The 27,480-nt window shown below is 40.5% G+C and overlaps 1 protein-coding gene across 1 annotated transcript; it reads left to right on the top strand.

Annotated features, from left to right (window-relative positions):
• The first annotated feature begins 44 nt into the window (after positions 1 to 44).
• IMPA2 (inositol monophosphatase 2) lies at positions 45 to 21,489 on the top strand. Its single transcript, XM_039548193.1, has 8 exons — positions 45 to 176; positions 6,329 to 6,462; positions 10,936 to 11,040; positions 12,381 to 12,426; positions 14,676 to 14,784; positions 18,278 to 18,386; positions 18,533 to 18,684; positions 19,514 to 21,489. Exons 1-8 carry the CDS (start codon positions 60 to 62, stop codon positions 19,627 to 19,629), a joined length of 888 nt encoding a protein of 295 aa, XP_039404127.1. The 5' UTR covers positions 45 to 59; the 3' UTR covers positions 19,630 to 21,489.
• The last annotated feature ends 5,991 nt before the right edge of the window (positions 21,490 to 27,480 follow it).

Here is a 27,480-nt window from a genome sequence, read left to right as displayed (position 1 = left end):
GGCGGGGAGCCGGGCCCCCCGCGCCCCGCGGCCCCGCTCCGGGCAGCGCGGCCGCCGCGATGAAGCCGTGCGAGGAGGAGGAGGAGGAAGGGCGGGCGACGGCGGGCGGCGGCGGCGGGGACCCCTGGAAGGAGTGCGCGGAGGTGGCGGTGCAGCTGGCGCGCCGCGCCGGGCAGGTGAGAGCCGCGCTGCCCGCTGCGCCCCCGGCCGGGGCCGGGCCGAGCTGGGCCGGGCTGGGCTGGGCTGGGCTGCCCCGCGGCCGGAGGAGCCTTCTCCCGGCGCGGGTTGAGGAAGGGCCGTGCGGGCGCTGGGCTGGTGCGCTGAGCTGGGGACGGGGAGGAGGGCGGCGGGGCTCAGCACCCGCTCAGCCGGGCCGCCGCCGGAGCCCTCGGCCGCGGGAGGGATGGCGGCAGCAGGGGCCTTATCCCGGGGGGCCCCATACCTTGGGGGGGGACCCATCCCTCGGGGCCCCATCCCTCGGGGCCCCGTCCTTCGGGGGCCCCATCCCGCGGGGCCACTTCCCTCGGGGCCGCAGCCCGGGGCGGTGGGCCCCCAGCCCTTGGGGGTACTTCCCTCGGGGGCTGCATCCCTCGGGGGAGCCCCTTCCCTGGGAGGCCCCATCCCTCGGCCCCATCCCTTGAGGGCTGCATCCTTCGGGGCCAGCATTTGTTTTCGAGCAGCTTGTGCAGAGAAAAACAACTGTGTCGGGGAGGTTTTGTCTTGTTAGATATGGCAGTCTTCAGAGTGGCTGAAATTCCCTTGCTAGGGACAAATAGCTGTGTGGTGAAGGTCTGTAGTAGCTTATTTCCAATCCGTGTTTTGACACAGCGGATTAGTCATCTCAGGAGACATCCCAACCCCATATATTACTATATGTAGCAGCAAAATTTTCACCAGCTCTAACAGAGCCAAGAAGTGGGATCAGCAAATTGTTTGAGAAACAGGGTAAAGCACAAACCTCAGCAATGTCTTTCTCTTTTGCTTCCATTCTGTTCTATTTTGAAACGTGCTTTGTACCTATACACTGTGATTTAAGAAGCCCCCTTTTCTGCCTTGAGTCCAAGACCCATAAGTTTTCCTTAGTGTGTGTTACTAAACATATTTTCTCCTTAGTAGAATACACCCACAAAGATGAACGGAATCCCAGAGGAGAGGAGACTTGTTTTAATAATACAGGGACTAAATGGATAATCCAAATCAGGATGACAGGTCATGCTCTCACAGATTCTCAAAACAGGAGTTTCTCCAGCGTAGTCATTCTACCAGCCATTTCACAAGAGAGACTCATGACTTGCTCGAGCCTCCACACCTTATTTCTCAAAGTATCAATTTGTGAAGACAGCTTTAGCCTTCTCCAATCATTTCACTTGCTCAGAAAATCACAGCTGAGCACCTTTTCCTGGAAGAAGTAAACATTCCATAAGACTAATCCTTGAATCCTAAATCACAGGCTGCCATTGCTACCTTGCAACTGGCAGGAAATAGCTGCTTCTTTGGCAGGCCAAATTTAAACCAGCCAAGGATGTTGTTTAAGTAGGACTTTGGAAACTGGTTTGTGTGGGTTTTTTTTAATTTTTCCAATTTTGTCATGATAAGGAATCTTTTTTGTTACAAAAGGCATTGGGGATCCTTCTTGAAGAAAAGGTGCAGGTAAGGCTCCATTTTTTATGTAAGTGTCAATCTGCCAACTATTGCCAAAAGAAACTAGAGCTAAGAACACAAAATGCAGTGTAACATGGGTTTGGTAGGACTGAACTTTTGCTGAAAATTGATTGATAAAAATGGGGGTTATTTTGATCACCAAAAGCAGTCAATTCCACTAGTCAAGGTCATCTTTTTCTTCTGCTTCTCTCCCCATCCCTCAGACCTTTCTGCCTTCACCTCCATCTCCAGAAATCTGTCTCCCAAGGTCCAACTCCTGCCTCCATCCCTGCGTGAAACTTTGCTGCTTCAGCCTTTCTTTTCAGGTGCTCCATTTCTCAGGACTATGGCAGGTTAGGAAGGGTTGGAATCATTAGAAAGCATCTGCAAGAGGCTTGGCACAGAGACCAACCTGAAGAAAGACGTGCACTTCCAGATTTTGGATTTCTAGGCAAAGTTAACCAGTAATACAGTTTTCTGATCTCCCCTTTTGGCTTGTACAACTCTTTGGTTTGTATTGCATTGTGTTTCATGACTATAGGTAAAATATATCTTCTTTCCGACAGATAGGCATCTATACTCTGGAATAGTTTCATCTAAACTTAAAAGGCCAATAAAGAAGTGATGCTTGAATATGTGTCAAAAGTGCTGTTGCTGGAGTAACTTCTGTTACTGGGTTCAAATCATTGCTTCTCTTGCCCATCCTGTTGTTTAGTTCTTATTACTTTTATGAAATATCACAAGCTGTCATTTAATATATATATATGGCTGTTTCATAACGAGAATGGTCATGGTTTTGTAATCTCTGTAATTGACCTGCTTTAAAATTCACTCTATAAGGCCACAAATAACTGTGCTTTTTCAAACTTCTCTTCTGTTTTTTTCTGTGAGTAAACTCTGCGTGCTCTGTTCATGAGAGTACACCCATGGGTTTGATATGACTTTTTGCTCAAGAAAAGCAGGCATGACCAGTCTGTGCATTTTTGATGCTGTTAAGAGCACTGAGTAATATCTGCACAGTTCTCTCCAATTGCAGAATTGGAAAAGCTTCACCAAAATGAGTAAACATGCATCCAGGTAAAAACAAGAGTAAGAAACTGACACTAGAAGATAGTATTTTGAAGTACAAACTTTTTTTTTCTTTTTTCCTTTTTTTTTTCCTCTCTTTTTTTTCCCCCGGAAAATAATTTTATGAGGCATAAGAGACCTAGCAGAATGCCACTAAAAAAAAAATTTTTTTTTTAATTTTTAAAAAATTTCCACTGGTATTCTAAAAATTCAAGACTTTTTTCCCCTGATGTTTGCTCCCAGGGGAAATTGTTAGGCTATTTTCTATGGAACATGGACAGATGTTTTGGCAAGCTAGATTGGAATTTCCTGAATTATTTGCAAATACTCATGCTTTTTATCTAGATGTTTGATTTTATCAGTGAGCAAATATTTCAGGACAGTATTGCAAGCAAGAAAATCCATCTTGGAACTCCTAGAAGTGTGTGGTGAGTGCAAGCAGTATGGTGAAATGAAATATCTGACATTAGCACACTACCATAGGTGGCTCTCCTGGGAGGTATTGGAGGAAAAGGCATCTTGGCCCTCTGTCTTCTTGTCATTCTGCTTTGTTGGAATAAATTTCACAAAGGCATTATAAAAGGAAGAGTCCAGGACAGACTGCACTGAGCCCCAGTGGCTCCATTTCCCCCGCTCCATGGGAAATGAAGGAGGGAGCTGGGACAGCCTGGGTCTTGCTCTGTGATGTGCTCTTCATGTAATGGTGTAAGTGTCCCTCACTTTGCATAACCCCCCAAATGCTCCCAAGCAGGGTATTAGGATAAAATCTGCATGAGAGGAGGGGCAGCATGGACTAAGAGTGTTAAAAGGCTCTGCTCTAAATAAACATGCTCCCAAAAATCAGTTGCTTAGAAGTTGCTGAAAAATCTCTGTAATCTAGGGACAAGTGCTAGTACAGGAGTAAAGTCTAGTAAAATACATTTACAGCCAAATTACAGCATCTTGGTTGCCAGTTTCATTGTACAATAGGGATAAGGTGCAATCAGCTGTTTCCATTTCATCATCCTGTAGTTCCTTTGGTTTCTGCTTGCCTGCTGTCTGTAACCTAGAGTGAGACTTTTATGGAGCCCCATGTCCTGGAAAGACCAGGCAATTGCAGTAGGTATTCACAAACCATATTGGAAGGCTTCTGCAAGGAGAGGAGTTGAGTGATGCTCTTGAAATACTCTGAGGCACCAGGCTCTAACACACCTCTGTAGGCAGGTGACTTTTAGGGATTATTCAACATAAATTGAATTCTACACTGCTCTGAGATGTTTGATCATTTTCCAAAGAATAAAAGCTTTTTCGTCAATTATGCAGGAAATGTGATCCTTGTATAGGAATACTCTGGCTTGGATTGCATACCTGTACAAGTTGGAGCAAATGCATGGGGGTCCCTTTGTCAAGCCCTTTGTAAGAGGCAGAGAATTGGCAGAATCAGACCTGTCCATCCTGCGTGCTGTGGGTGAGCCTCCACAGATGTGGTGCCCATTTGTGGCTGGTGACCTCAGCCCAGCACCGTGACTTCTCTCCTCCTCACCTCTTGACATATTGCTTGCACAAGAAGTGGAGAGAAGCAGTTCATGGTAGGGCTGGTAAATGCTAAATATGTCGTGGCTCTTTGGCGTGGGAGATGGGTGAGAGAGCCATCAGCCACCACTTCAGAGTGCAGGCACACCCCTGGCTACTGCCACCTCCAAAGTGGCTGGAGCCTCATGCTGGCCACCAGAGAAACAGACAGGGGTTAAAGTTAAAAACGGTCGTGAGCAACTGGGTAAAGGCTCAGAAATGAAAAATACTAAATTTGAAGCTGGGTTGTGTAAAGGATTGTACTCAAATGGGAGAGATCAAGTGCCAGAGCATGCAATGAAATCAGCTGATTGCAGAGACATCCGTAGAAGAGAGGTTCCATCTCTACTTTCCCTTTTCCAGCAAGGCTCAGGTATGATCTCACTGCCCTGCTGAGCAGTGGCACTGATTTAGATGGCTGCAAAAATCTCAATCTACTATGCATTAAAACTGAATAGAAGTCAAGAACATGGCATTGCTACGAAGAAATTAAAATCTCTGTCAAAAGGAGGACATTCCTCATCTATTTCACTATGTGAAGTCCCAAGCAGAAAGTAAAGAAGAGCAAATAAAATAAAAGCTATCAACATAGCAGTTTTTTTAGAATACACAACTGGGGGTGGTTGGAGTGTTTTGGATTTTGCTTTGGGCTGAAGAGGAGCCCAAGGGCCTTGCTGGAGTTAAACTTTTATGCTTCTACAGTAAATCCTTCAACACAACCACACAGGGCATTGAGAGGAGTAAAGAGATTAAGTGTGGTTAATATTTTGATATACAGTAATGAACTTTAGCAAGACCTCAAACTGAAAAGTACTACCTGCCCTCACAAGCTACTAAATAGGCACAACTGATGTTTTACTGCTCACAAAGGAGAAACATTAGTCCAGATACCTTCTATACTAAGGAAATAGTCCTCAATATCCATTATTTGTTGGAACAATTAGCACACCCTTCAAATATAATATTTTATACTGTGAAAACCAAGAGCTGAGATGATATTTGGGAATTTCTGCTTCCCTCTCCCATGCCTTAATACAGTGGAACTGTTTTCTTTAGTCATCAAATATTTCTCAATGGTTTTAAAATACTTTCTTTGATCAATGGAAATTTAGTTAAGCAATTGAAATATATAAATTTTAGAAGGGACTTGGAATATTGATCTTATTGCTGCTGAGTTTTGGTGATATAATTCTAAACAAATTAACTGGTGCTTAATTTTTGCTTTGTTTTGGTTTTCTTGATTTCAAATAATTTACCATTTTCACTGGTTAAAAAATAAGGCATCTCCTTTTGCCCCTTTGTTTTTCTTTTTAATGAAGAGGTGGAAAGAAAAACAAAACAGAAAGGAAATGGGAAAAATTGGGAAAAGCATTCATTAACTGTTTTCCCATATGTGCATTTGTACTTGAGTTTGTAACAGTAAAACCCTGGAGAATCAGATAAAGACATTTCCAGAAGAGAGTCCAGGTTTAAATCATTGGTTTCATATCTAGAGAAAGCTTCAATTTTTGTTTTTGTTAAATATATGTCAATTCTTTGGGAACCAGAGGGTGGTCCACATCTGAAGTTCCAAAAACCCACGAAAAAAACAAAAAAAACAACTATGTATCTTTGTTGGCAAAGTGGAAACCAATTAAATTTGCCTTATTGTTTCTCTTTTAAAGTAAGAGAGCAGTGGGGTAGTAGCCCTATAAATTACAAAAAAATAAATGGGTTTCCTTGAAAAATGCCTGAGCCTTGAGGCTTTTTCTTATCTTGTGTGTACTTTTGGTAATCTTCTAAATCATGATGACTGCCATCATCCTTTTATTCCATTAGTTGCATCCCTTAATCAGTCCTTTTCTGAACTGTAAAGAGAGGTTTTTGCAGAGTGATTCAAAATGCTGTATTCCCAATGAATACTCACTAGCTCAGAAGGATTTTTTTGTCAAAAAATTAGAACAGCCTCTGGTAGAATTAGGCCTACAGCTGTTTTTCAGGATTAGCTATATTTTTTTCAGTGAAGATACTATTTTAGTATGCACAGGCTGAATGCCCAACAAATCTGATTTATGAACTTCTGTTTCAGATTATTAGGAAAGCTCTAACAGAGGAAAAACAAGTGTCCACGAAGACATCTGCAGCAGATCTTGTGACAGAAACTGATCATTTTGTGGAAAATTTAATTATTTCTGTTCTGAAAGAGAAGTTTCCCTCCCACAGGTGAGTGCCTATAGAAACTATCAACAACCTTTTTTTGTCCTTTACATGCTGCATATCTGACTGGTATTTAAAGGCAACCTTAAAAGTCTGTATATCTTTCTTATGTCTGTGTATCTTTGTTATATATTAACCTATTGCTGTTGGACATTTTCATAGGACTCCTATTTTTTAAGAAGTACCATTTCCTTATACGTAGTACTTTATGTTTTCTATGTTTCTTGATATATGTATTTAATAGCAATGTTTCCCCTGTAGGGACATCATGGATGAAGGTTTCATGTGGATCTCCATGATGTTCAGAATACTGGTCTGTTGCCTATTGTATTAGGATTATGCTAAGGCTATCTATAAAAATATAGCAGAAATATATGCTAGCAAAGGTCCCACCCTGCAGACCTTTTCTGTTGCCATCACACATATGCATTGGCCAGATCAGGACAAGTAAAAGTGTATTTAATCACATTTACCTCGTCTTCTATAGTGAGAAGATCAGTGAGAAGCAGGGCTGTTTGTCATCATCATTATTTGATGCCTCTTCATAAACAGGCTATAAATTACTACATGGGCTGCAAACCCAAGGTTTCAAAAGTAGATCAGGTTGTCCATTCCTCTTGAATTATTGTGGTCAACTTGAAAATAACAACCCAGCTCATGCACAGATTAGAGAGAAGGTTTGTATTAGCTGCCAGGTTTGGTTTGATGCAAAGACTGCAATTGATTTCTCCTTTTCACTTCAATGGATAAAATTCAGTTTCCTGCAGAGTCGGTGCAAAGCCTGTGTATCCCTTAAATAGTGTCCGACTCCCTTCTAACTGTGGGCATCTCTGATGGGGATGAGCCTTGCATTCCAGCACTGTGCAGAAAGCAACAAAGAGGAAAATTGGAAGGGTTCAGCTACTAATCTGATGATCAGTGATGCTGCTGGGCAAAAAAACCCACCATAAGAAGGAGCAGAAAGCATATTTTATACTAAATATGGCTTTCTAAATACGTGCTGTGTGTGATGGCATATTGAAGCAGTACTGTACAGCATGATGTGTGGTTCTTGGCTGCAGTTCTCAAGAGAGTGCCAGGCTTTACAGGCCTATTATTTGTGTAATATTCCTTCTACTATTGCTGGCTGTGCTCTTCTCTCATCTCCACTCTTTTGTTAGTTTTTTCCTTGAGCAGTCTGGCAGAGAATGTAAAACATACACATTTCACATAAAATGCGAATCACCAGACACACTCAAGTTACTCAGAATGGGAAGAAAAATTGTAAGGTCAGTGTAGACCTAGGAACTGGAAAATCCCAGATTTTATCAACCCTGTACAGTTAACTTCTGACTATATAAGTAAATGAAGGAACTGCCATTTCTTCAAGACATTTTATTTTGTTGCTGGTGGTTGCTGGGTTTGGTTAGAATTTGTTCAGATAATTAATGCATTCAGATGAAACAATAGATTAAAACTAAATTTAACTAGACTTGATTAAAACACTTGCAATGGAGAATTTACAATAGCAATCAAGGGTTAAATTAAAGTACAATGCAAATATTAAAAGATAATTTAAATTGTATTCAGTCTTTCCCCTAACCTGGCTGTTGCAAGCAGCACTGAAGATTTCTGTTATTTCTTTTTCTTCTAAATTATCTTGATTCTTACATCCTCTGAATCAAAAATGGACTTGAGGAGTTAGGAAAATTAAAAGGGATCTCATTAGAATCTGCCATTTGCACTAAGGCACTTATGAGTCTTGAGATACTGGAAATGTACTCAGAAGTAAAGAGAAATATTAGGAAAATCTGTTCAAAATGTAATTCTGTCCCATGTTTCTTTTTTCTTCTCTCTTCTTGGCTAAGTGGTGTGTATCATCTTCATTCACACTTCACTCAAGTTTTAATCTGTGCTCACTTTTTAGTACTCTGATGTGCCCCCAGTGAGTCTTTTCAAAAGGATATTTTTTTGGATAGATCCATGAGCTGTGGGTAGGCACGGCCAGACTACCAGGAGCTACTGGTTGCAAAGGGCTATCCCAACATTTACCCCTGCTATTATTACACAAGCTGGCATCTTTTGTGTTACTTCTGGCCTTAATTCTGTAGACATTAAAATCAGGACACAGCAGTTTAAGACGGTGACATCCAACTCTAGCTTCCCAGCTTTCTGTGCTCAGACCCCCATAAGAGGATAGGTGAGGGACAGCCCCAGTTTGAGTCTCCTGCACTTGACTGGATATCATTTCTGCTGCAGATTATGGTATGTTACAGCTTCCCTGCTGTTTCTGCAATGAATTTCAGAGAGGCACCATGGCATGAACAGATGTAGTCGAAGGCTTGGCTAAAATTACTAGACTCATTTTCAGTGGGAGTAAACTGTAATCCAGATTTGAAGAGAGGTCAGCAGAGCTGGCAGGCTGGCATATTAAATTAACTATTTTAATAAGGTGGTTACCCCTCCCACTTCTCAAGCTGTTCCTAGAATTTACTCCAGTACTTCACACTGAGTGTTTTGCTTAGTTTGCAGGTTTTTACAGGACACAGAGCAAGACATCTGAAGCTGACCTTGTGGGACTCTCACATTTCCCAGTATTGTACAGCAGCAAGGTGGGGGGGGTTGTTACCCTTTAGCCCAGATTTCATAAAATGTGCACCTAATTTGTCCTACATCCATTTTGGAAAAATTGTTCTTGAGTGTGAAGACTTTATCTGCGGCACGGCTGTGCCCCAGCTCCAGGTCAGCAGTTCTGAGCTCAGGGACTGCAGTGTCACACCCCCGCTGCGAGGGAAAGGCGAGGAACTGGCTCGCGAAACTTGAGGGCAAATCATCTTACACAGAAATACTCCTGTCTCTAAGGAGGGTCTTATTTCACCTTTCTTTGGTGGAAGACAGCAAAGCGAGACAGCAGCTGTAGTTCAAGCTCCAGCTGGGGAAGCTGGCAGAGGGTTGACGCAGAGGTACAATTTATGTGGAATAAGGATAATCTGAGGTGTGATGTGAGATGCTCCACCTATGCATCTTCTTCATCCAGCAGCACAGACAAAGCATGGTTGGGTTTGGATTCTAATTACAGGATTTGTAAAAGCAAAAGTTAAGTGATACAGCACCAACAAGACAAAGTGGTGGAATATTTAGAGCAAGGAGCCTGCAAAGTGTTATGTTAAACTGAGAGTTTAAAACACTTGGTCAAGTCTTTCTTGTTTCTCAGTTGTGCACTAGCACTTTGTCCTTCAGCTGTTTCCTTTAACAGAGATGAAAATAGTAACAAACACTTCCTGATTCCCTCTCTGTACCAGCTGGGGGTCTATAATGCCATCAAAATAGTCTGTTTCTACTTAAGTCCAGGCAGAGTAGCTTTTGGAAAATTCAAGAAGACTCCTCCTGTGCTATCTGCAGAACATTTTAAGCTCATGGCTTCAAGTGTTATCTGGAATTGTTCTGTACAGGTTGAAGACACAAAATAAAAATAGCTGCTACTCTAGTCCTAGGGAACGACTCTTTTGCAAAAGACATTGTCTCTTTATTTTATCCTTTTTTTTTTCTCTTTGTGTCTTTGAGAGAAGCTTTTTTTGCCTTCAAGCATTTGCAGGAACTCTGACTACCACTACTGGCTGTTCAAATGTGAAACCACCAGCAACACTCACTACTAGCAGTTGGATTCTATTCCTTCTGTGCATATAGGACTTTATGAAAATCTGTGAGAGTAGCACCTGCACATCTCTTACAGCAAGAGACTTGAGCAGTTTATGGGAGAGCAGGGATAATTAAGGTCAACAGGAAATGTGCCAGAACTGGATGTTCGTTTCCCAGGGAAAAAGGAGAAAAAAAAATGCTAAAAGAAACTGGGACAGAACAACAGAAGAGAAGATGACCTCAGATTTAATTTTGTGCCTTGTGCATCCAAACAACAAACAAACAAAAAATAATCTGTTGATTTTTTTCTGTGTCATGGGAAAAAGAAAGTCCACCTTTGTAAACCTTTTAATTTCCTGAGTCAGACTACTGTAAGAAAATACAAGTAGGAGCAAAATTGTGGATTTTCTAAGAGTGCATTATTTCCTGCTGACTGGATTTGACTGCAGAAGAGAAGCAGGTACAGTTTGCAGTTTATATTACTTACTGCAAGAGACAGGCCTAACCCATAAAATTATAGTCTGCATAAAACAATCTCCTCCTTGAGTTCCAGGGATGCCAGTTCAGATCCATTTCTGCATTCATTTTCATGACTTCCTTAATGGCATATTGGAGGAGTGGATATAGAGTTCTTCTTTTGCATGTAAAATAGTATGCTGTAGATTCAAGAACTCTCCCTCAATGAAAGTTACCAATTCCTAAATTTGAAAAGCAGTATGTGTGTTAACATTTATACAAAATTGTTTTATGTAGAGAGAGAGAAGTTATCTCTTAAAAACCAGAATGATGGGGTTGACTTTCCAAGTCACATATCTAAGCTGATGATCTGGGATACTTGTTTCACCCTTGCACCAAATGCAGGTTTATTGCAGAAGAATCCACTGCTGCAGGTTCAAAATGTGTCCTCACCGACAGCCCGACCTGGATTATTGACCCTGTTGATGGAACATGCAACTTTGTGCACAGGTAAATGGACAGCGGCCTGGGAAACGCATCTGAACCCAAAAATGCAGCTTCCCACAGCTCCTCCCTTCCTCCTAAAGGTGCTTTTCCCTGGTAGGTTTGTTCCTTCGACTCGCACGTAGGGGTGATCCCTTTACCCCCGGTAGCCGGCGTGGTGCGTGAGGGAGGCTGTGTTTGTGCTGCTAGCCCAGGGCCAGCTGGAGTTTCTGGCGGCTGCCCCACGGCCCGTGGCTCTTGGCCCGCTCGCAGCCCAGCGCTGGCTAACGAGCAGAGGCTTGGGCGGCGTGGAGGAACAAGGCTGCGCTGTGAGGACACCTGGCCCAGCGCCTGGCTGCGTTCTGCACATTCCCTCTGGGAGCGAGGGCTCTTCGCTCCCCGTCAGACGCACGCGCTTCGTTCTTCCCGGGAAGTGCAGCCGCTGCGTGTGCGTGGAGCAGCACTGAGAAAGGAGTTGTACACAGATACTGGTTTTAAATTTCAAAAGTACCTCCGCAAAATTAAATCTGGGGGTTGTTGCTGCAAAAATTATGACTTTAATTCACCGTTCAAATGCTAGAGTTGTAAACTAATGACTATTCATAATATTTCTACTTAAAAACCCTCTGTAGGTTCTGTCTTATAGTTAGAGGCTTAAAATAACTGCAACTCTCATTAAAAAAAAAAAAAGGCATTTCCTTGACTTTTGGTGCAATTACACAGAATTCCAGGGGAGGTGGGGTGTATCATGTGATGATGTTTCATGCAATTAGGTAAAATTTCCTCTTTCTAGCAATATTTTCTGGACTTTCGAAGTCCCTTTTAATATATGTTTTTAAGAAATTAATTTATTTCATTGTTTAAACTGCAATAATTATGCTGTAGTCAAAAGGACCAAATTAAATACGTGATCATCACTTTGAAAAAGGAGAGCATAGAGGAACTGGTTTCTTTTTATATTGGTGTCAGCAGCAAGGTATCTCCATGCTACTTAATTGCTATCTCAGGTGCATAGCTTGAACAAAATGTGCTCTTGAAAGCAATGACTTATTATAACATTAGTGATTTTATACTGGATAATTCAGCTACACTAAATCAAAAACATCCCTAAAGTACACTACGTGTTCAGTGTAAAAGTTGTAATGCCTTCATGTGTTCATTTCTTGCCTTCTCCAATACTAAGTTAAATTTTTAAAGGAACTGACAAAGTTAAAGAGGTTGACAAAGGAGAGATACTATAATGTCAAGTGCATTTTGACAAGTAAACTCACAGTGCTCCATGTGGGGTTTTGTTGCCTGAGGGAGATGCATAAGAAGTAAGTTGAGAGATTTTTCAGCAGTACTACTTCATTTCTTATTTTTCACAGATTTCCAACAGTGGCAGTGAGCATTGGATTTGCTGTTAACAAAGAGGTATGAAGTATGTTCTTTAAGATGGGCACCTGAGAGTTGGCTAGAAGTCTCAAAACCATGTGGGAACTTTAAATGAAATGATTTTTTTTAAAAAATCAGTCACTACTCAGGTTTTCCCCTGCTTTTTAAATGCATCTGATCATATTCTACTCATCTAAAATCATAGTCCTGCAAAACTTACTTATGGAAACTGGCAATTAAAAGAGAATTCTATGAATTATTACAAGTATTATGGGATTTATTTGGAGAAAAAGGGAGTACTGGTGTGAGCAAGGTTTAGTTAGACAAACCATAGTAAGTTCAATTTAGCGCTGCCTCTTCAAAATTTAAACATACATCCCAGTGTTTCTGTATTATTATTATTGCTTCTTTCCTGCTAGCAGTATCTGTGAAAGCTAACCCCTGCTGTGAGTCAATGTAGAACTGATTTTCTGAGGAGTGCAAAATTATGGGCATAGTTCATTTAATCTGCATTGATGTTTTCCTTAACATAGTAAAATAGCTATATTTACCACCTAAGAGCTTGATTATGGTGAGGGTGGGAAGGTACCTAGCCTTCCAATGTGCCATTTTGAGTTTCCTAGCTATGCTCATTTGTGCTAGTGCCTTTTCTCCAGATGTTGCTGGTTTACAGTTTGATATATATCTACTGAATAACTAGTTACTCAAATTTCCAATGAATGTGCCTCTTTCAGCCTAATTCCACAATCTTAAATATATGTACAGCTTTAAGCAAAGCTAGCAAGAAGTCTGTGCAGTAACAACCAAGTTTTCAGATGTGCTAGTACCTCTTACTGATTTAAACAGAATAATGTTGTATACTTCTCTGGTTAGGCTTTTCAAACATGGAAATTGCAGAGAAACACTTCCATGCTTTTCTGAAATTTATTCATTACCAAAGGTCCTTTTGAACACGACATTTTTTTATCAGACAGCTCTATTATTTATGTTTTCTAGAACACCATCATGATTTTGATGCTGCATATTTTGGGTTATGTAAACTAAACAAAGCTGAAACAAAAGTAAAGAATTATGTTACGTCTCCCTCAGTTAAGCAAATAGGACAAGCAGAAAAAAGAGTAAACTGAAGAGGAACCAAAGTACACGCAGGGGAACTGGCCTGATTATAAGCCTTGAACAGTACTGAGGAAATTCCTGCAGATGCCTCTACGGAAAGAGTCTATTAACAGTGTGTTCCTCAAAAAACCCCTTGGTTTAGATGGGACCTCAGGATAGGGACCCAGGACAGTCTATTCCCTTTGAATTGTCTCTGATGAACACTGATTGCAGCAGGAAAAAACTTGGAGCCTAGAATATCTGAGATGCTTTCTTCACCTTGTGGCCAACTTCTGACACCTCGGGCAAGTCACTTAATTTTTGTGTACCCCTAAATTAAATAACGCTACTATTACTGACCTAGGGCCGGTTTTCAGAGCTGACCCTTGAAGTTTGTAAAGTGCTTTAAAATCTTTTGATGGAGCCTATTAAAATAATAGAAATTTTAAATACTTAGGGTCTAATTCTGACCCTCTTTTCATTGGTAAACAGAATCTCCCACAAAAATTCCACTGTTGCACATTCTTAAGCTTTCATTGAGAGTATTTTTGTCCAAACTCCTTCTTCTGGAGTCCTGTGACTTCAAGAGATTCTCACAAAAGGATTTTGCAGAGAAAGATTTGAGCAAGTGACTAGAGTGTACTGCTTTGATTGAAAAAGCAGGCAAATTCAATGCACCACAAAAGTTCAGGTACCTACCAAAGCGTCCACTGTTAATAAAGGGTGTGCCATGACTGCTGAGTTTGGATGCCTGATTGATCCTGGTGTCACAAATCTTTGGGGTCCAGCTGAGGTCAGTGGGGTTGCTTCAAGGAGTAACTGCTCACCAGTGAAAGCAAAGCATTCAGAGTCTTGCCTCAGAGGCCTTGCGTATTTTCAGTAAAAACATTAAACTGAATTTGAAATCAACTCAGTATTTAATCCATTCTAATGTGAACAGAAACTAACTGGGAGTCAGAATTTAGAGGATCAGGAACACATTGCATTAACTTCTCTTTATTACCTGAATTTTATGTGACCTATATCTCAATATCACAGTAATAGTAAAATTATTCCAGTTTTTTAGCATCAGTATAATCTTTATTATGTGTACCAATTAAAATATTGCTGATCTTTCTGCCATTAGTAGTTGTTTATATTTATGATGAGTAATTTGAGTTGCATTCATTTCTTTCCTTTTCAAAATCTTAAAGCTTGAATTTGGTGTAATTTACCACTGCACTGAAGAACGATTATACACTGGTAGAAGAGGTCAAGGGGCATTTTGTAATGACAAAAGGCTTCAGGTATCAAAAGAGACAGGTTGGTCTAGATTTTGTTAGAACTCTAAAAGGAATATGTTAATTTTGTTTCAGAGTTGTTGCAAATCATCATTAGGATAATGAACATCATTATCCTGATGGAAAGTATTTCACCTGCATGATAATTTTGTTGTTTTGTGTTTGTTTTTTCCTGAAAAACCACAACTTTCCTCCTTTTATTTTTAAAATATACATCTGACTATGAACTATTTAAATAATCCTAAATTATTTTGCTTCGCAACCATTGTTTAAAATAAGGAAGAACGTGTAGATTCACCAGTTTCATTCCAGCTGAGCACTGCCATAACTTTTTATAAGCAAGATGCAATGGGAATGGTGAATCAAATTCAGAGTACTATGGTGGCTGCTGTTCACTTATTTTCCAATGAACTTGTATGTCACAGAGTGTATGATGTCTGTAGGCATATGTGCTAACAGTGAATTAAAGGATGCATGCTTCATTAGGGGTTCTTTGACAGCTTGCTCTGGTGTGTGAGGTATGTTTCAATGTACAAGTAGCCAGCAACAATTTGTCAATGCTTTATTGGAATTCTTTTATCAGTAAACCAAGTCATAGATCTGTCTGTTTACTTAATGGTTATAGAAAACAATAATTTTGTATTATTTAGAGAAGTTTTCTTTTAGTTAATTAAAATGCAGAGGAGAGCATAGCACTCAGTTGTTGGTGGAAGCAGACATATGCCAAAAATGTGCACCACTGTACACAGGAGGTAGTAAAAATTTCACCCCAAGGAGAGATTTAATGAGCTCAAAACACAGTAAATTCAAGCAACTTGACATACAGATTTCTTTAGTGCCTCAAGAAGACCCTGCATCAAAATCTCCCTGAAATTTGGAAAGTTTGGCTATACAGCTAAGTTAATAGTGAGCTGGGGTCTACCTATTTGGAGAGATGGATTGTAAAGTCAGTGACTAAGATTTTAATCATTGATTATACATCACATTTTTCTCAGTGTTAAAATATCTCATATTCCAAAAAATCCCATACTGGCAGAGACTGTTAGGAAGAGCAAGGGTTGCTTCCAGTTGAGCTGGATGAACCACTGTTGAAATGGCCTCCCTTGCTTTTGCAGTCAGAGAGTTCTGGTTTCCAGTTAAACAATGAACAATTTTGGCACATGTCACTTCTGTCTTCCTTTCTCTGGACATCCAGTCTATGTGGTTGTCTATACCATAGCAAGGGAAGTAGATCTTCTGCCCTTCCAAATGCTTTGAAATTTTCCTTTGTTTTGAGATACATCACTTGGTGGTGGGAAATTTTCACCAGTGAAGCTGGATCTGCTTTAATCTCACTTCTACTGATATTTTAAGTGCTTTAAATCACAGTTGCTCTGTAAAGGCTGTGGCTTCAGTGAAATAAACCAACCCTGGAAGCAAGACTGTGTTTCCCTTTAGCTGCCACTGGAACTGAAGTGGCCATGATGTGTTTGAAATCTAAGCTGTCATGTCACTTCCTGCCGTTTGTTTTCAGGAAATGGGATTGTTGTATGATGTTGATCTACACTTAGACATTCATTGTTCACATTTAACCATCTGAAGTCACAGCCCAAGCAAACACTGTTCTTTGTCAACGCCCAATTTTGTAGAGGTTTGGTATGGGAGTCCACACAGTTATGATAAATGAAGGATCCATCTTCCCTGTTGTCCCAAGTGATCCTTTCTTCTCATGCTTAGATTCATGTCAGGCTTTACATGTGCTAATACTGTAAATGTATTTTCTTTTTTTAATCTTCTGTGGTTGACAGAATTGATCTTTTCTTCATAAATTTATCCATATCACTGTTAAATCTTTTCTACCAAGCCTGGGTTGGTTTTTATTTTGGCCTCTATCAGAATGAGGAATAGTCAGTAAATTTTATTTCATATCTTGAATTCCTGAAATCCCATAATGTCTTGAGATCAGCCAGCTCCTTTTTCTAAGCAGAATTCCCTCTTAGTTACCTCAGTCTCTTCATCCAATTTCTAGCTGTAGCCTTGATGAAAATTGAGGAGATTCTCTATTAGAAATATATTTAATAACTCAGAAGAATAACTGCCTCAGTCTCAGCCTAACTATGACTGGTGTGGTGTGACGGCTTGGTGCATGTCAGCAATAAGATGAGCATTAAATGTTCTCTGATTATAAACTGGGTCTGTTATGCAAAATAACCTAAGGCAGATTGCTTTCCCCATCCAGAGTTTTTAGTAGTGGCTAAACAACAAATACCCTACAGCATGCCTGGATTGGTTTTTTTCTATTTTAATGCAGTAATTTAAAAAGCAGCAGTTGAATCTATGGTTCTACAGATAATATTTGTGACACTCTGTAACTTTTAATCTAATTACGTACCTGTTACTCACCAACCATTTTACCATGTTACTTGAATCCATAAGGTTCATCTGCAATACTAAATTCTTTGGTAGGCTGTTTAATTAAATGGTGTCTCACTCCAGCCTAATTTGCCTTTGAAAACCTCCTTGCTCCTTGTGCTGAGAACTTTCAGCTTATGCAGGTAGCTGTAAGAGTTAGGTAGAGGTTGCCTACCTGAATGAATACCTGGCTTTTAGCCCAGGGTAGGGGGTGACACCTGCCATGAGGTGCAGCCCAGTCAGTGCGTTATCAGCTGCTAAACCTTTGAGTTTTGTCCTCCCTTTAACGCCTCCATGTTCAGCTGGCACAGCAGGAGCAGGGACACTTGGCATTTGATCAGCCACCTCCACCTACATTGGCACACGCTTGTTGTAGCCTGGCAGTATTCAGATCTCATGTGAGGACTGCTTCAACACCTTTCAAGTCACTGTGAGTCTCTCCTTTGACTGTACACAAGGCTGGTATCTCCATCTGCTCTAGGACAGCATTGCCTTTGCTGAGCACAAGACAAATAGAACAGTCACAGATTATTATGAATAAAGATACTGCTTTAATTTGTCATAAGAAAGGGTTTTTTCAGTCATAAGGTGTCTTCGGTCTTTGAAATGTCAGAATGAGCTATTACTAGGTGACTGGTGATTTAGGGAGAAACTTTTTTTTCTTCTTACTGGGTTCCCAAATGTTTATAATTGGTTAACAAATTACATTAAAATTCCCTATTCAAGAACCATCCTGTCTTCAAATGTGAACAGATTAGCATCATGAACATTTACTAGGTTACTGGATTATTTTTAGCTGACTGCTAATATTAGTGAATATGCCAAAAGGTGACTGGTCAATGAAATAAAACTATGTATGAAAAGGAATGTAAGAATGCATTCTTGGTTTTAATCCTCCTGTTCCTTTTTTTTTTTTTAAAGTGTGTTTAGAACAGACTATTTTGTAGAAGAAACCTAGTCTTCCTTGAATTTTTATACAAAGTTGTCACTTATTCTTTGAAAATATTTGGGGTAGAAAAAGGGACATAAAAATGAAAAGTTCATTAGTGTTTAATTTGAAAACAAATTTATGGAACCTTCCTGGAAGCTGTTGAATTAATGGAAACATCTCCCTACCATTACAGATATCTCGAAGGCCTTAATTTTAACAGAAATTGGTCCAAAACGTGACCCTGCAACTTTGAAATTGTTCCTTGGTAATATTGAGAGATTGCTCAAGGCCCAAGCACACGGGTAAGATGTTTTACAGTACATGTCTCACATTTGTGACCACAAAGTCATTAAAAAAAGTAATTAAAAAAAAAAGACTGAAACAAGTGTGTTGTACACCTAGGTTGAAGTCAAAAGCATTTTCTCCTTTGTGTTACTGTGGGGTGTAGGGTCCGTGTCATTGGGAGCTCCACACTGGCCCTGTGCCACTTGGCGTCCGGCGCTGCAGACGCCTATTACCAGTTTGGGTTGCACTGCTGGGACCTGGCAGCGGCCACTGTCATCATCAGAGAGGCTGGTGGCACTGTGATAGACACTTCAGGTGAGCAAAATGCCCTTCCTTTTCCATTGACTTTTGGGGGACTGAGTGAGTGGCTGCCTCAGGGCAACCTGTGTCACCTCAGTCCAGTCCTGCCCCTGTGTCTCTAGCTCATTTCTAGCAATATCCTGTAGAAAAGTCTGTACTCTCCACTAGACCCTGGCTGTTTATTCTGTACACACTGATGTAATTCCAGCACAGGATTTCATCACATCGAAGGTGTTCTGAGTCAAACTCAGAATTCTGAGTTTCTATGCCTCTGAGTAATTTCCTTAAAGCCTCGTATTTACAGTAAGGAACCAGCCCAGGAGATTGGCAGATATGCTCGGATGTTCCAATTAGATTTCAACATAGACGTCCTCCCAGGAAAGGAGGATGCAAGTTTGAACATATATGAGTGGAAATTACTCAGAAGGAGTAAAGGGCAGCACAGTCTCCAGATTATTACTTAATTAATTTAGATGGTACACATCTCAGAGTAATGGTTTACTGGTGACCAATACCTGGATACTCTGGAAAGATTTGGTGGATTAAGAAGGGTGTGTTGAATGAACTAATTTTTCTTCCATTGCTAGAAGAGGGAATATTGCATTTATTGTTGGCTACTGAACAAATCTAAGCACTCACTGCTCCTCTTGCATACTTTGGCTCTGTACCTAGAATTTTACAAAATAATTTTTTGCTGGAGATTTCCACGTAGGCATTGTTCAATTAGGCTGTTATTCCCACCCCAAAAGGAGCTACGTATGAAGTTGTTTCAATGTTTTTGACCCTATCTAATTACAGCATGGCTGATATTTAAGACACTTCTCGTTAATCCTCTTGTCCTCAGGGGGACCTCTGGATCTTATGTCCTGCCGAGTGATTGCCGCGGGCACGAGAGAGATGGCCATGTTCATAGCTCAGGAAATACAAACTATTCACTACCAACGGGACGACGAGAATTAAATACTCACTGTACCGAGTTTGCCCTCCTGAACCGTGTAACGTTTGCAAGATGGGTGTCTTGGAAGGGTACGTGATTGCAGCAGGATGATTTCTGGGGAGATTTTCTGTGTCAAATATTTTTTATAAATTTATTACCATGTGGGAAGGCATAGGGAGATTTTTAAACCTCTAAGAACCGTGTTTCCTTTTTAATATGTATCTCTTTCAGCAGTATCTTTTTTATAAGATAGAGTATTTTACTTGTAGCAAATTAGTCTCAACATTAAGTTGTAATTTCATATCTGTGGGGCTGATATTTAGTCTTTTGTAACATGCAGCTAAAAAAATGGAACTTTATTTTTACAGATGCAGATCTCAGGTAAATGAGCTTTAGGACTGTAGTAAAGGAGGAGTAGTTGAGATGTGTGCCTATAATAAAACCCTTGTTCCATGATACTTAAGAATGCAATAAAAAAGGCATTGTTGTTTCCTAACGACATCATAGCTCTGTATCCATAAATGTACATGTATGTGTGTCTGTGTGTGTGTATATATATGTGTGCATATACACTTATATGTATGCACACATGTACCCAGGTGTGTATGTGTATGTATATGGGTATCCTGGATGTTTACAGCAACTTAGAGAAGGCATAGAGAGAAGAAAGCTAATATTGGAAGCTATTTTCAGGTCATGGTTTAGGTTACATAGGTGACTCCAGTCGGGGGCTCTCCGAATGGCAAAGAGCAGAGCTGACCATGGAAAATGTTTAATTGTTTTACAAGCTGCCCAGCTGGTTTTGTTTCCTTTCATCCCTCTGCATGGGCATAAATCATACTGTCCTGTAGGCCTCTGTAAGATGCTCAAACCTGCAAACACTTACTACCATAGAGTACTTATAGTCAAAATCAGGAATATTGAACTCCAACTGAGTTATTCACAGTATTAACTATGACACACAGCAGTAGGAGGCCAGCAGAACAGAGCACAGTGTCAAAGAGCTGTTGATTTTAGAGAAACTTTGAGCAGAACAGCAGGATTTGGCCCCTTACAGGCAAGTTATTAAAAAGATGCACTTAAGATATGCTTGCAAAAAGTTGTAAATCACATGCCCTTCTTGCACAACATTGTAATCACACTTTTTGATCAGAAAAACCTGTAAAATCAAGTTACATAGATTTCCTAAATACACAGGTATTCTCTATCCCTGTATCTAGCCAATAATTTCTATTTAGACTGTGTTTTACATCATGAGCACAAGGAAAATACAAGTATGTCGAGAAAAGCAGTTGATACGAAATCACTTCTATTTTTTCATCAAAAATTTAATTAAAAGGTATCTCTTTTTTGCAAGAGTGCAAATTGAATAAAGGAATGAGCCAAAAGAGTTGGTTAAAAATTTTACATTTTTTTGTACACTGCATGTGTAGTCTTTGTAAACATGTTCAGATATCTGCTTAGAAGATACAAACTAAGCAATATTTTTTAAAAATAACCCTGTGTGTGTTTCTTGCAATGAAAAATGTTTTTCACTGAATATAACAGGAAGTTCTGTGTGATTTCTTGATTTTTTTTTCATGAGAAAGACAAAAATATTGACTGTGTGAGGAATATCTAAATCCAACTAAGCATTTAAAAGCTGATGGTTCTTAGCAGAAAATCAACACTTTCCATCACAGTGATCAACATTTTGTCACTGCTCCCTTTTACTCTCTCCATCTCTTTGTACCCCTGTTTGGAAAAGGAGATTGTAAGCCCTCTGGGGCAGGGACTACGGCAGTTTGGCTCTGGGTTTTCACAGTGCTAATAGGATGAGATTCTGGTCCCCAACTAGGCACCGAGGTGCTATAATAATACAAATAATAAATGCTAATAGGCTCTCTTGTCTCTTGTTCACTCTCCCCCCGCTTCCCGAGCACAGAGGAGATCGGAGTGATTCCTCTCTGATTCCAGGGTGCTTAGTCCTGGCAGCCGTGGGAGCAGCTGGGGCTTTGCTTGGGCTTGTGCTGTGCCTGTAAGCCCTGTAAGGAAGCTTATGCTGGCAGGGAATCAAGTGTGGGGGAAGCTCAGCTCCACTTCATCCGCTCCCCCTCCTCACCCTGTCCCCCCCAGTGCATGTGTGAGAAGCTGCTTCGTGGCTCCGGGGAGGTTTCCCAGCAGCTCAGCTCACTTGTACAAAGAAAGTCTCTGACCCAGTTAGGGCTGGTGTGCCCTGGCGTTCCTGGAGCTCAGCAAAGCAGGGAAATCTGTGCATCCACTTCAATGGCACACGCCAGTGATTTGGAAAGCCAGGAGCCAAGCAAGGCAGGAAGGGAGAAGTGCAGAAACCCATTCCCAAGTTCTCATTTGTTCCCAGGATGCAGTTTGGGTTTTTATTCGGGCTGTAGTCCAAGTATGTTAAACTGGCCGTGTGTGTGGGGAGCAACAATCCTGTCCCCCCCACCTCCTCTGCTGCCTGTGTGCCAGGACAAACATTTCTGAACCCTTCCAGGGGACCAGATGAGTGAAGTGATCTGCCTGCAAAGTACCCCAGTAACCAACAAAGGGATTATTTTCGAGGCACACTGTTTTCCCAAGCCAATTCAGTCCCTGGCCACCATGAGTGGCTGACTTTAGGCACTAAAGGGGGTAGCAGGGGGCAAGCAGGACAGTTCCCTTCACAGATGGTGCCACAGTATCCCAGTTCAGAGTTTGCATCAAAATGCAGCCTTAAAACTATTTGACTGCAATAATTGAGTGAAATAAACTGTGCTGGAGTTTTTCCTCTCTTCCTTATTTCTTGGTAGCCAAGTGAAACTCCGCTCAGCATGTGCCCAGCAGCTCTCCCTGTGAGTGCAAGCATTCATAGTGCAGCACATTAGCCAAAAACTTAAATCCCCCAAAATGCTCAAACATGTGGATTCTTTTTCCTGCCAGCTGTTGTAAAATGCTTCAACTGTTTTCCACTGCATACATTATGGAGTACATAATGTACCCGAGACGGATGAAGATTTTCTCCCTGAACACAGGCACAAAGATGCCTGTGCTCTGCAAAGTAAGTGCTTCCTCTCTAAGCAACTGGTGCTCAGCTTCCTGGAGCTATCCCAGTTCATGTCTGCATCCCTCACCAGCTCACTGGTGGAGAATAACTTCCAGTCTGCTGGTCTGGTCTCAAGGGGTGCTTTCTGGTAGAATAAAGAATGGAAATGGCTGTAAACTCCAGGAAAAGGGTCACTGGCTGATTCCTCTGCAGTGTGTGCCTTGTTGAGTTCGTCAGATTGTGCAGAACAAATCTCGGCATGTTTCAGGTGGGCTGAAGGATTGATATTTTCCCCTTGATTATACTAGTTAATCTCACAGTATTAAAGAAAATATGCATATATTGGCGCACTTACCTAGGAGCCCACAGGCAGCATTCTCCATGCTTCATCTAGAATTTGGTTTCTGTTGGCCACGGCTTCAATTAAAGGAATAAAAATATCACTTACCAATTGCCAGTCTGCTGTCAGAATTAGAGTTATGCTGTTCCCTCAGCAAGGTTGGATCTGTTCAATATCTGCACAGGAGATGCGCAAGGGGATCTCTGAATAATGAAATGAGACTTAAGCCACTATATCAAATTAACACAGATCACACCTTTTTCCTGGTAACTTCCTATAGCTGCCAAGCTGATTAGCTTTTTTTTCCATTTTTGCTAGTAGGGAAGCTGTGTACAAAAGTGTGCTCTGCTCCAGTACTGTATGGTCAAGATCGAAAATGTGGAGAAGTCAAAATTATTGTTCCTCCAGCAGTTTCCATTTTCCAGCGTGTCAAAATTAAGTCTTTCATAAAACGTATCCCCAACACTAAGGAGTACAATAAATCATTCACCAGCAGTGGAAGGAGGAATTTCCATGTTCTTTTAACCCATCCACCAGGCATAACAATAGCACTATAGGATGCTGCATTTAATATGCATGCTGTGTTCACACAGCAGAAGAACTAATTCTATTCCAAAGAGGAATAACTGTTGACACTAACTCTGGATTTCCAGGGGATTTGCTCCTGAAGTTTTAATTTTAAAATGCATTACAACTGTGGGTTTGTACTTCTGTCCTTTTCATCTCATTATATTTGTACAGTGAATTTTAGAGTAAAATGGACATAATGTGACCTTTCTCGTCACAGAACAGGAAGGTGTGTGTTTTACAAAATGAAGCTGAAATCTGTGTATCAGCATTATGAATGTTACTGTTTCAATGGGAAAGAAAATCATGTGCAATTTGCATTGTGTACAGTTAGTTATGAAGTCCATGTGTATCAACAAAGGTACCCACAGTGCAGCCTGGTAACAAGGTAGCCAGAGAGACCCACTTCATACAGGTGGTGTGGGAACTGGTCGGTGATCAGAAGGCTCTTTAATTGCAGTCGCTTTTATGCAATGACTGAAGTCCATTAAATTGTGCAGGACACTTCAATGCTTCACTGTGGTGCCCTAATAAACATTTATACATTTATCATCCTCTGCACCCTTTTATGCACACTGCCACTGCATGCTCCCTTAACATCACAGCCTACTGCCCTTCAGTTAGCTACTGACTTTTAGTTTTACTAACAGCTATCTTTTTTAGTGGATGCTCAGGGTTTGTGTAATATAGCCATTTAAACTATTGTTTTCCAATTCACTGAAACAAACTGATTCAAATTGAGGTCTGAGTCTTCCTGCCAACACTTACCAGGATGAATTGGATAAATCAGTGGAGCTGTACCTGTTTTCAGGAGAAATAAAATAGCCAACGTTTTCTCATGCAGGCAGAATTTTGTATCTAGTTACAAGGAGGGAAAGCCTCCTTTGATTCAGCAGTGCCTGGTTTGCAACATGGAACATTAATCAGCTCCAAACAGGAGTGTTTTCCTCCTCCAAGCACTTACTATCAAAATCAGTGCTAATAGATATGGCACAATACAATTTGGAAAAAAATACTATTCATACTTAATACAGCCTTATATTTCAGTATTGATTTAATGCTGGAACAATAATATTTTATTTATATATGCATATATATAGATATGATAGATAAAAACTGAGTCCGGAGTAAGTTTTTATTTGCAAATTATTAATGCAAAGGCTCATAAAACTTACCTTAAAATTTCTGAGTCATTGTATCTCCAGCCACCTGTCACAATCAAACTCAAAGTGTTAATCTGTGGAAAGGAAAATATTTGTTCAGAGATGTTTTCTATGATAAAAAATTTTCCAGACACATTCTTGGCACAGAAAGATTATGTTAGGTATTAAAGAGGTCAGTAGGGAAGGGATAAACTTTATCACATTAAGCTGGAAACCTCTTAAAGTGTGAAAGGTCTGTGTCCTTTAGCAGTGCTTTTCTTTAAGCCAAGAATATGCGATGGTGGAATTCGAATTTGAAGCTATTTGAGAAAGCAAAACTGTAAAGGAAAGTGCACTGTTGCTGTATGAGTGATGCAGCAAGACTTGGAAGTACTGTGCCATTAGTGGTCACTTACAGGACCATGAACTGGATATATTCATGGTGGAAATACTGGTTTATTCTGTTATGAAATGAATTTAAGCATTATTAGCCAGGCTGTCAGACAACAGAGAACTAAAATTGGAATCCCATCTCTTTTGTTTGCACATCGCAATAAGCACCTCTTTGTTCTGAGAAACTCATATATTCTCTCTTGCCAGGCATTGTTTAAGGTGGGTCATGTTGAACAGGACAACCAGATGATGCCAGTGAGGCCAATTTAAAGCAAATGGGACCCAAAACCTCTACTGGCACAAAGGGCCACAATTCCAGTGATGTTGTGGGGCTCAGGGCACTGCATGACTGTAACTCAGCAAAATTATCAATTGTCTTGGTTGTGAAATATCAGCGAAGAGTCTTCTGCGATACAAACATGTACATCCACCAGCTGACACATAGCCAGGATTTCTGGAGACACTGAGTGATTCTAAAGTGTTGCTTCAGGTGGTCAGCATGCCTCAGGGTCACACTTAACATTTGAGAAAACAAAAATTTTAAGGATTTTTTTAATGAAAAATAGTCATTATTATGCACACATGAAGAAGCTTAGAAGTGTAATGTTGGTTTGTCTCTGCCTTGCACTTGGTGTTTACTATTTGTAGAATGGACAAGACATGCAATGTTAACAGAATATTAGTATTTTACATTCACTTTTCAAACATAGAAATAAATATACAAGTGCTCACCAGTTTTTAATACACTATTTCCAAAGTTTAGGAGAAAAGCACTTACAGTTTACTGGAGATTATTTTCAGATGCACTCTATCCCTGCACTATTTAATCTACACATAAAACAGCAGTGGGAGGAAGAATTAGTTTTACAAGATGCAACCTGACTTCAAAAGAGATTAAGGCTACTTAATTACGCCAGCATATCCCCCACTGATTCGCTAAGTCTGTAGTAAATCTGAACCTAAGTGTACATCTGGAAATGGATAACAAAACACAAAAGTCATTATAATTCATGTAGACCTTCCAATAATTCATATAAAATGTTCTTATCTAAGACATCCTTCTGTAATTATTATATTGGAAGTTAAGAATTATTACTTTTAGATGTTTTATACAGGCAAGGGAAAGATGGATTTTACAACTGATAACCTACTCTGAATCAAGAAAACAAAGACCTTATTAACTCATCATATAAGCATGTGCAATTTCAAAGAATGTTCTCCACCCACTGATACCAGTTGAATTTAAGCTCATCTCCATCATACAGAGATTTCATCATGAAAGCATAATTTAAAAATGCAAAAATATCCACGTTGCATTCTTGTTTATCTTTTGCACCATTATGCTTTGTCCTTTGGAAACTGGCATTTCATACTGTACCATAGACAAGTTAAAGAGTTTCTCATTATTTTTTAATGAATGCTACAAATCAATGATCACAGAAATCATTAGACCAGTGTGTATGTTAGAAACATTCTCAAGTGAAGCTTTCATTTTTAGGAAGAAATATACATTAGCAATCTTACTATAGTAATAGTAAAAGAAAGAAAGAAAATCTGTGTTGCTCTAAGTGTAAATAGCTTTCACGTTGGACACACATCTCAGTCTAAGCAAGTTCTGTGAGCACATGAGGTCAAATCAAGCTATTGCTGTTCTGAATCCTCCAGTTCCTGAAGACTGAGAAGGAGGCAGTATAGTCAAACTTCACATCCAAAAAGGATGCTCAGATGAGATAAACACAGAATTACTCATACTAGCCATAGAAGAGTAGAATTTCATTAAAACCTGCAAATTGTGCATAGTTCCTCCCTTCTCCCCACTGACAGAAGTGCAAAACCGAGTTTCATTATGGTTATGCCTCCTTTGAATTCCACTTCCCATTTACTCCTGTAAATCAGACAGTTTATCCTAATCCAGCCTCACAAATTCACTGTCAGGACTTTGAGTACACTCCCAGGAGTTTAGCTGGCCACATCCAAGACAAGGTGATTTGATCTGTTTTGAAGAAAGGTCTGGAAAAAGCTACAATGAGACTTCTCCCCATGGGAGCAACTTCAAAGCTGAAGCTCTCCCTCTTGAACCAGACACATACAAATACATGGAACCTGCTGGAGTGCACCTACAAGTGGAGTGGGAACTGGCTGATGTCAATCTGATGCCATTTTTAATTGTCTTCAAGATCTTGTTGTGATCTGGGGATGTACTTAAGCGTTGAAAGAAGGTAAATGCCCCTCCTGTCTTCAAGGAGGGCAAGAAGAAGGACCCTGGGAAGAGCAGGCCAGCCAGCCTCACTTCAGTCCCTGGGAAGATGATAAATACTGCTGGAAACCATTTCAAAACATGTTAAGGACAAGGAGGTGGCTGGGAATAGTCAGCATGGATCTATGAAAGGAAAATCATGCTTAACTGACC

The sequence above is a fragment of the Corvus cornix genome, chromosome 2 (genome assembly GCF_000738735.6).
Source record: "Corvus cornix cornix isolate S_Up_H32 chromosome 2, ASM73873v5, whole genome shotgun sequence".
Classification (NCBI taxonomy): domain Eukaryota; kingdom Metazoa; phylum Chordata; class Aves; order Passeriformes; family Corvidae; genus Corvus; species Corvus cornix.
This window is presented reverse-complemented; position numbering and strand designations above follow the sequence as displayed.